Source organism: Alligator sinensis, unplaced genomic scaffold, assembly GCF_000455745.1.
Source record: "Alligator sinensis unplaced genomic scaffold, ASM45574v1 scaffold360_3, whole genome shotgun sequence".
Lineage (NCBI taxonomy): Eukaryota > Metazoa > Chordata > Crocodylia > Alligatoridae > Alligator > Alligator sinensis.
The window spans coordinates 1,425,170-1,434,389 of NW_005841977.1; the positions used below are offsets into that span (position 1 = coordinate 1,425,170).

Genomic DNA, 9,220 nt, shown 5'->3' on the forward strand with positions numbered 1-9,220 from the left:
GGGAGAGCTGCAGCCAGGGAGCAGAGGGGAGGGGCCAGCCCTACTGTGGAGCAGAGAGCCCCGCCCAGCCCAGAGAACATGCCAGGATGCTGGGGGAGTCTGGTTTATCTTAAACCAGCAAGGGGTCTGGGACGGACATTTCATAAACCGGTTTGAGCCAAATCAGTTAAATCTGATACTATATTCAACCAGGTTAATCTCAAACTGGTTTCAGCTATTTTCAAACTGGTTTATGTGCACTGAAATTCTATTCTGTTACAGGTTTAAATCCATTTCTAATCACTTAAACTGGTTTATGTGTAATGTCTGCCCCAAGCCCCAGGGTACTCAGCTGTGTGTAGCTAGGCAGGACTCTACCTTACTACTTTGCTTGTGGCTTTAATGAGGACAGTTTCTCCCTCTCCTCACAAGGGACTGTCTGCCTTTCCTTCTCCCACCATCCACACAGATCCTGGAGTGGCCTTTGGCACATACTTCTTCCCTTCTCATCTCTTCCTCATGGAGTTTATGGTGCTTTGTAATGGTGAATGCCTCAGAGGCAATCCTGGTGGTTGTGTAGCAGGCCACCAGCCCCTGCCTGCCTCTCCCTTTCCCCCCACCTCCCAACTCCATCAAAACAAGCACACAAGTGAAACCAAATAGAAATAAATAAAAAAATGTTCTTTGACTAATTAAAATGTAGCTGGGATTACAGCTTAGACCCCACCGCTGGCTTCCACCAATCCATGTGCACAGCCCAAGGCTGTGAGCACTCAGGAAGGAGATGGTATTCTGTAAAATAAGCATCAGACTAATGACCAAGCTCAACACTTTGCCAGCACTTGGGCAGTGCTTTCCCCATCTGATCAGCTGCATTCTTGGAGTGCCATCTAGTGGCAAGACCCAATAATGTGCATTCCCAAGGCACAGGAAACCACTTCCACCCTAGAACAGGCCAAGAACTGAGCTCCCAAGCTGTCGCGTGGGGTAACACACAAGCAGCATGCCCATTCTGAATGTGGGACACTGGGGCACATGTGGCAGCAGTGTCTCCTCTGTATGTGCTTTGTGCTTGCTGATAGGCTAAGGGTTTAGTTTTCCAAGGGATCCAAGAAGAAAGTCAGTGAGCAAGCTATGAGGAAAACGTCACATCCCAAACGCCTGATGTGACAGTCAACCTTTGTGAAATGAAAAGCTAACATGGCACAACAACAGGCTGCTTTTCTCAGGCTGACATGGAGAACTTTCCATGTGCCATTTGCTTTGGCTTCAGAAGGCATGTGGGCAACTGTCTGCAATGAGGTATGAAGATCTGTCATCATCTGTCTCACAAACTTAGTTGTGTGGGCCCCCCACCATGGTTTGTCACACTTGTCCTCCTTCACTGAGCCACCTAGCCCGATATGTGGCACAGCCATCCAGAGCCTTGGGTTGGAGGGGCATGCTGTATATGTAAGCCAACTTGGCATAGATGACATCTTGCAGCTTCTTGTCTCCCAGCACTGTGGCTGCAGCCAGGGCCAGCAGGAAGTAACCAGCAGCATCTTGTTCATCCTAACCAGAAAGCACAAAGGGTGATGTTAAGGACTGGCTGAAATGAAGGCAAAAAAGGCTGTGCTGGAACTAGACAAGGGCCTAGCATCTCATGGGAGACCCCTGGGACACCTGACTCATTTAAAATGAGACCCCGTGGTCTGTCTAGCAGCCGCATTCCAGGCTGAGATTTGTGCTATGTTGGCTCTCCAGCAAGACTACTATGTTCCACAGAGCACTTCATGGAAAGATGCTCCTCACCTTCAGTTTGTGCAGGGTCAGATTGCCAAGGTGACAGTAAATCTTAGAATAGTACATGGCCTCTTCAGCACACTGCAGCATGGGAGAGCACAAGGCGAGCGTCTTCAGATAGCAGTCCTCAGCCATCTCGTACATCTGCAGGAAATAGTACACTGAAGCCAGGCGGTGAAATGCAACCAGCTCTTGCAACTGATCTCCTGGAAAAAGAAGTGCTGATACAGCAATACTGCCACCTGCTAATAAATCATCCCCATTCCAGTACTACTAAGCCCAGGGCCTGCTAGTGCTGAAGTTCTGTATTTGCTTCGCAATCAGGGGATGAATCTATATGTGCACTTTACTGTAGAGTTGACTAATTAACCCCACAGGAAAGTGTCACAGTCTACACATGCACAGATATTAAGGTGCAGTAAACTAATTAACTCTGCCATAAGATAGCACTGTTGGGGACAGTACTATCTTAGAGTCATAGAATCATAGAAAATTAGGGTTGAAAGGGACCTCAGGAGGTCATCTAGTCCAACCCCCTGCTCAAAGCAGGACCAGCCCCAACTATATCATCCCAGCCAGGGCTTTGTTTAGCCGGGTCTTAAAAACTGCCAAGGACAGAGATTTCACAACCTCTCTGGGTAACCAATGCCTTACTACCCTCCTAGTAAGAAAGCTTTTCTTAATATCTAACCTAAACTTCCTTTGCTGCAACTTGAGACCATTGTTCCTTGTTCTCTCATCTGCCACCACTGAGAACAGTCCAGCTCCATCCTCTTCGGAACCCCCTTTCAGGTAGTTGAAGACTACTATTAAATTCCTTCTCAGTCTTCTCTTCTTTAGACTAAGTAAGCCTGGTTCCTTCAGCCTCTTATATGTCATGTACTCTAGCCCCTTAACTATATCTTATGGCAGAGTAATTAAGTGTGACGAAACACACGTGTAGATGGTGGTAGGGGCTGGCTGAGGCATGGGGGTTGCCTGCTGTCTACCTGCAGATTCTGCACCCTCATGCCCCAGCCAGCCCCTCTGCCACCCAACACTGCCACCTGGAGCCCAGGGCTAACCCCCAGAACCTGTTGCTAACCTGAGGCTGCTCTGTCCTAGCTCAAACTGCTGCTGTCCCGGGTGCATGTGTAGATGTTGCGCCTTGGCAAAGCTGACTCTGGCTCAAACAGCTCTGGAGGTTATTGCATTGCATTAACTGAATGTGTAGATGCACCCAGGGAGTAGAGGCAGGGACCCCTGTGATTTAGGAGATGGCTGAGACTCTCCATGTTCATCCGGATGGTCCAGTGGGGACACAGCCAACAACAGGATTAATGTCGTGATGGGCACAAGGGAAGAACTAAAGGGCAAGTATTAGTCATTAGAGTCTCTGGGGGCACCAGGCCTGCACAGGCTGTTTCACTAGTCCCACCTACAGTCATATACTGGCATTGTCCTCAAAGCATCCTACCTAATTAAACTATTTAGATGCAGAGTTGTGAGCGGTGTCATCAGAGAAGTAAAGCAGTGAGGAATCACCGCATTCTAACTCCTAATTTCCCATCATCTGACAAAATGACGGATATGAGAACAACCCATGCAATAATAAGAGGCCATCCAGCATCTTTATTATGTCAGAAATATATTCCCTTCAGGCAATGAAGTTTTCTCCCTTCTGAGGAGACAACCCACCCACTCTGTGTGGAGAAGACTTGGGATAGCTGCTGTGTCTCAAGGAGGCAAAACCACTCACCTACGCTGGTGCTCAGCCTGGCTGCCAGGGTGGCAAATTCTAGCGCCTTCTCATAGCCCCGTAGTCCAATCTGCAGCTCTGCCAGCTTATTGAACAACCGCAGCTCTGTCCTGGTGGCCTTCAGTTTCCTGGCCAAAGGCACAGCACCTCCCTGGGCAGATGGGGGGACAGTAAGTCCAAAGGGATTACTTGGCAGTTATAGCTCAAAACCCATGCTTCACATCAGGGCAAATGAGCAGCAACACACAGCACTGACTTGCCGGCTAGACATTAGGGATGGCACAGAGGCAATGGTTTAGGTGCTGGCAGGAGATGCTGCTAACCCAAGTTCAAATGTTGCCCTGCCCCAAACCTTCTGTGTGACTTGAGCAAGTCAGTTAGGCCTGGACTCAAAAGAAGTTTGATACTTTAAGTGGGATTCAAGTATCCAATTCTGAGAGTGTAATCCTCAAAGTCCCTGTCTATATTTCACCAGGAAAGCCCCCTGGGTGAGGGATAGCTTGCCTAGTCAACGCTGAACAAGTCGTGGTTGTCCTGGGGTCCCACAAGCCAAGCAATTTTGCTCTTGGTCAAGCATTTGGCAGGTGTGCTCACAACTATGGCAATGATTCTCACGAATCATCATAGGGGTGCACGAGATCCTTTCAAGGGTGCTTCAGGGTGTCATGCAATGTTATCACCACTAGATGTGCAACTGTAACTCATAAGATAAACCTAGAGTTGCAAATGGGAATCCCCAGTGTTAAAACCACTCTGACCTGCTGTAGTCTTTCTGAGGTCTTTGCAACAGAAGAAATGTCCTATTATTTTTCTGTAGTCAAAAAACAAGTGAGAGCTAAGAACTGGCATTTCCTGAGGGGTGCCTCCAGTCTATGAGGGATGTCTTGAGTCCAAAAAGGTTGAGAACTGCTGAGCTATGGGACCAGGGTCTACACAAAACACAGGAACCTGCTTTGGGTTGAAAGGAGTGGCCTCTACTCTGCTTCAGACAAGCAAAGAAGAAGTTGTTTAACTCCAGCAAGAGGGTGCAGGGCTGTGACCCCTGAGTGGAGGGAGGTTTGGCCCATAGGCCCTGGAGAAGACAGGGCTTAGTGATCCCTCTGAGCTAGCTCTGGTGCTCCAGGCTTGGTGATCTGGCTCTTGTAAGCCCCACCTGACTGAGGGATCCAGCTCCTCTGTGCACAGCATAGAACCTAGGGCCCGAACTCAGGGTGGGGGTCCCACCAAGAGTCAGGTGCTCAGCATTGCACCTTCCATCTCTTTGTGCCTCAGTCCTCACACAAGTGTTTGGAAGGACAAGTCCACAAAAGACTGTGAGGTGCCCTGAAGTTTTGGGCCTGATGTTCTGGTCTGGGACCAGATTTGGACCTACAGGATAGATAGCTCCTGCCTCCTCCCAGTACTCTTGGCACTCACTCCCCTTGTCTGCCATGAAGCATCCCGACAGCAAAAGGGCTCTTCCCTGCCTGTACCCTGCCACGCTCAAACTGGAGTTCCCTATCGCAATGCTGTTCTGTGTAGAGCCCATCTCAGGCACTCAGACCAACTCATTGTGTTAGTTCCCAGAAAAGTAACCACTCAGCCTTCCTCTGGAATGGTCTCCTGTGTCAGAGGAGCCCTTGCTGTGGCAGCAGCTACTGTCCTGAGTATCACGGCTCCAGGTGCAGTGGCAGCAATTGCACTCTCATGCTCCTAAACACCCCGTCACCTCACCAACACTTCCTTTTCAGCCTCTCTGTAGCCATTTCTGACTGACCAGCAAACCTGCCCTTCCACTGGGAACTCACTACGGCTGTTTGCATGGGAGGAGTACATTGATGGGAGTGCTCCAGTACCCTATAAAATTCCACTGCTCGGTGTCTGTTTCGGCTGCCATTAAAAAAGATATCCCCCGCCTCTTCATACAGATCCATGGCCAAGGAGAAGTCCCCTGGTTTCAGTGCAGTCTGTATAGCTGCCTAGAATGAGAAGAAATTGAGGTGAGAACCTGAGAGTCCACCATAGATGTACTCCAAGGTGATTTTGTTAATAAAATAACAATAAAAACAAGCTCAAATCTTCAGAATGATGCAAACATATTTTGCATGCTCTGTTCTAGTAGCAATGGATGAAAATTAGTAATTAGAAGACCAACTGGTCATTTGCATTTGAATGCACAGGTACTGTCATACATGCACAATTGTGGTAATTGCACTTGCAATTTATGTGTATGCAGTTTGGACACTGGGACCAGGGAGTGAATTTCTATGTAGATGCAATATGCCAGGCCAAAAGCATGTGACAATTGTTCAGCAAAGTGGTGTAACCATTGGCTGTGCAAGTTCCACTCAGCACTTGGGAGAACTGCTTCTGGGTATGAAAAGGGGATTTGAAAACTTAGACAGGGGGGAAGTCAAACCCATAGCTAGAGCAAGTGGCTATACACAGATAACTTTCAATAGTGCAGGAGTCACTTATGTAAAAAAGCCCTATTAAAGCCATCTCCCAGCCAAAGCAGGATCATTTCCTATTGTGTATTCATTATCATAACTCTATTCCCTCTGAAGATATTTCTCAGACTAACAAGCAAGCCCTGTTAGGAAGATCTGAGAGAGATTTGGCCTATACTTATTCTTTGTTAATGGTAACATTTTGCTGTTCATACATTCCATGTGCTGAAACCACCATCTAAAGAGTTAATTACAACCATCTGTAATAAGTGCTATAGATTTTCCTGCTGTGAATTCTTGACTTTTAGGATCAAGGCTACCAATTCACTTCACACAGGTCAATGAGCAGCCATTGGATAACTGACAACTTCCAGACCCTACTGTCTTGATTTAGATCCATGCTGAAGATGTACAAGTAAAAGGGCTGGTAGCAGGGAAGGAGCCTAACTACTTGTCTTACCTAGCCACACCAGTTTACAGTATTTCTGATGCTTGAAATAGAAGCTTTCTGTATCCAGGTTGCTACTTTACTGTAAATCCTGGCGGGTCACACCATTAGCAAACCAACACAGCCTTCTCCTCTGAATAATCTGCAATTCATGGAAGGCCCTCTCCCTTTCAAGGAGATGGCGTTCTGTGATTAATGCTTGCACCAGGTATTATTGTTTCATTTCTCCCCTTCACAGCTAAAACAATAGATTCCCAAATACTAGTGATGGAAAGGACTCAGGAGATGAAAAGATCTAGTTACCTCGTAGAGGCTCAGATAGCGGAGACTTGCACTGCCCACCCCTGCCTTACCTGGAAGTACATTTCCACCGGCTCATCCTCCTCCATAAGATAGTGGAGCCTGCCAGCCTGCAGCCAGGCCTGTGCTGCTTTGACTCGCTCCCCCAGGTCAATGAAGATCCGTAAGCTCTGTTTGGTACAGTCCAGGGACTGTCTCAAGGACCTGGAAGGTTAACAGGGAATCATCGTTACAGAGCACAAGATGATGCCCCCAGAAATCAGATAAACTTTCATTAAACAACTCTGCATGCCCTCCCCATGTATGTGTTGCTTTGGCTCATTGTGAACCATCTGTCTCCTTTTGGCTCCCATCAGCTAACTGAAAAGTGAAACCTGTGCAAGAACAGGCCTCTCTTGTCTCTCTCTCTCCCTCTCCTGCGAGCTATAGGGAAGCTTCTATTAGCAACAGTACCTGGGCCTTTACCCTAATTTTTTTGGCACTAGAAGGCAAAATGACCAGCACTTACTTGTGTGAGCCATGTGATACAACATTTGGCATCCGGCAGGGGGCACTGACCCACCGACAAACCAGTCTTCAGGTTGGTTTGTGGGTTTGGCAGATTGTCTTTAAAGCTACTGGACTCCAGCTGTCCTTCTTGCTGAGGGTGTGGGGTGCCTTTGTAATCCAAAATAGCACCACTCACATGACAGATGGCTGCTTCCTAAATTCCTTCCCCCTGAATTCACTGTGACCTTACATGCCATTCCAGGGTCTTCAGAGCAAATTCACGAGTACTTGGCATTTGTTTGCCTTTAAAAAGCACAATACTTCCTTTGCCTGTGGTGTTTAACGGCAAGTCCTGACTCCATTCGGGCCTAACCTGATAGGTTACCTCCAATTTATCAAAAAGGAAGATTGAGAGGTGACATGATTGTGGCATATAAGTGACCTCCTGGGGAGAAAACAAGGTTAAAAAGGGCCTTTTAGCTAGCAGAGAAAGGAATAATGAGAACCAATGGCTGGAAGCCAAACCCTTATACTGTATTAGTGTGATCCCAGCAGAATGGCAACTCAGGTTTATGTTAGAAAGAAGTAAAATTGGACCTGGTTTTGCAAAAACTGATTGGTGGCAAAGTGCTGTAGAAAGGAGTCAGAATATACATTACAAATACGCCTTTGTCCCATCTGCTTTACAGATGATTTAGATTGGTTCCTGGTAACTTAAAGAACCTGGATGGACAACACTCTTATATCAGTATAATTGGCATTTCACTGCTGTAAAAGTGTGGTAGATAGATAATATAAATCCCTAAACTGAAATAATTTTGCCCAATCCACTGCAGAATTATCCTTAAAAGAATCAGAGAGAAAACTCCCTTAGTGGAAGTTACACTCATTTAGGTATCATTTCTCCAAGTAATAGCTGTATACTATGAGCCAGCCCAGAATGGCTGACTGCCTGTTCTGTTCCTTGTGTAATTTACAGTAGCAAGCAAAAACTGAAAGAACTAGCACCAGGTTATGAGTTTGTCTGTGCTTGCCCAGAGATGCCCCCTCTCCCAGGCTCCCTCTCTGATAATTCCTAGCTCGGTGTATCAGGCAGCACTGGTAGTCAGACTCTCTCCTAGCAAGAGATGTGTATCCCAGAATGCGTAGCCACCATTGGCCAGGTGATCTCTTTGGCACATTGCAAGGCCCATCAATTTTTTGCTGGAGGGTACTAGACTGGTCAGAGGCAAAGTTCCTATTACCAGAGGGAGTCCTTTTCAGTTGGCACCAAGTCAAATTTATGGGAGTGAGTCCATCGGAGTCAGTGGAGCAGGGATGGATTTGACTCAGGGCCATTTCAGTTGGTTATAACTCACCTATTTTTATTCACTTCTCAGCATCCTAGAAGCAGCAATGGGACCTTTAATGCATTAAAGGAATAAACGGAGCGCAATACATTTTCCCAGTCTCCTGTGTGACAGATCAGTGCACGACTGCAACCTCAGGTTACGCAGAAGAGATGAGTTGCCATGTGCATATCTATGTCATTCAGGAACCATTGCCTGTTCTACAGCCTACTGCACAATAGTCTCCATTAAACATTTGGTGTTTGCCAAGTTATGACATGTTTGTAAAGGAAATCAAATGATTTCCCTCTGGATCTGCAACAGAAGATATTCATGGACACAGGCAACTGGTAGGGGGAGCACAGGGGGGCCCCTGAGATTGGCCCCCAACTTGGTACCACTCAGGACAGGGCTGTTTTATTGCCATGTGGGCCGGTGACATGGGGGGGGGGGGGCCCTAAGCTGCACACAGAAGTATAGGAGTGGATATGGGGCTTTTGGCCCACCCCCAGGCGCACCCACAATTGTGCCCCCCAGACTCAGGAGGCACCAGTCACCCCTGTTCATGGAAATGGTGCAGTAAAGAGTTTTCATGACTTGTGCTGTGTACAGCCTGGGTAATACAATGGGTACTATAATACACCTGCCATTGTGGCCCTCTGAAGACTCTGTCCCACAGCCCTGGAAGTTGCTGGTTTTGCTTCCCGCTGAATGGAAACCTCTG

At 47.4% G+C, this 9,220-nt stretch overlaps 1 protein-coding gene across 10 annotated transcripts in view; it reads right to left on the reverse strand.

The window, feature by feature from the left end:
• Positions 1-240: 240 nt before the first annotated feature.
• SH3TC2 (SH3 domain and tetratricopeptide repeats 2) overlaps positions 241-9,220 on the reverse strand; it is a 34,884-nt gene continuing 25,904 nt past the window's right edge. For 6 of the 10 annotated variants that reach the window (XM_025200892.1, XM_025200886.1, XM_014518718.2 and 3 more), the window contains 5 exons: positions 6,733-6,883; positions 5,338-5,460; positions 3,503-3,653; positions 1,774-1,970; positions 241-1,533 (listed from right to left, as the gene is read on the reverse strand). In XM_025200892.1, coding sequence (XP_025056677.1) covers positions 1,345-1,533; positions 1,774-1,970; positions 3,503-3,653; positions 5,338-5,460; positions 6,733-6,883 — 811 coding nt within the window. In that variant the 3' untranslated portion in view covers positions 241-1,344. The remainder of the gene's footprint in view (positions 1,534-1,773; positions 1,971-3,502; positions 3,654-5,337; positions 5,461-6,732; positions 6,884-9,220) is intronic. The other 4 variants (XR_003093407.1, XM_025200890.1, XR_003093408.1 and 1 more) reach the window with 4 other exon arrangements.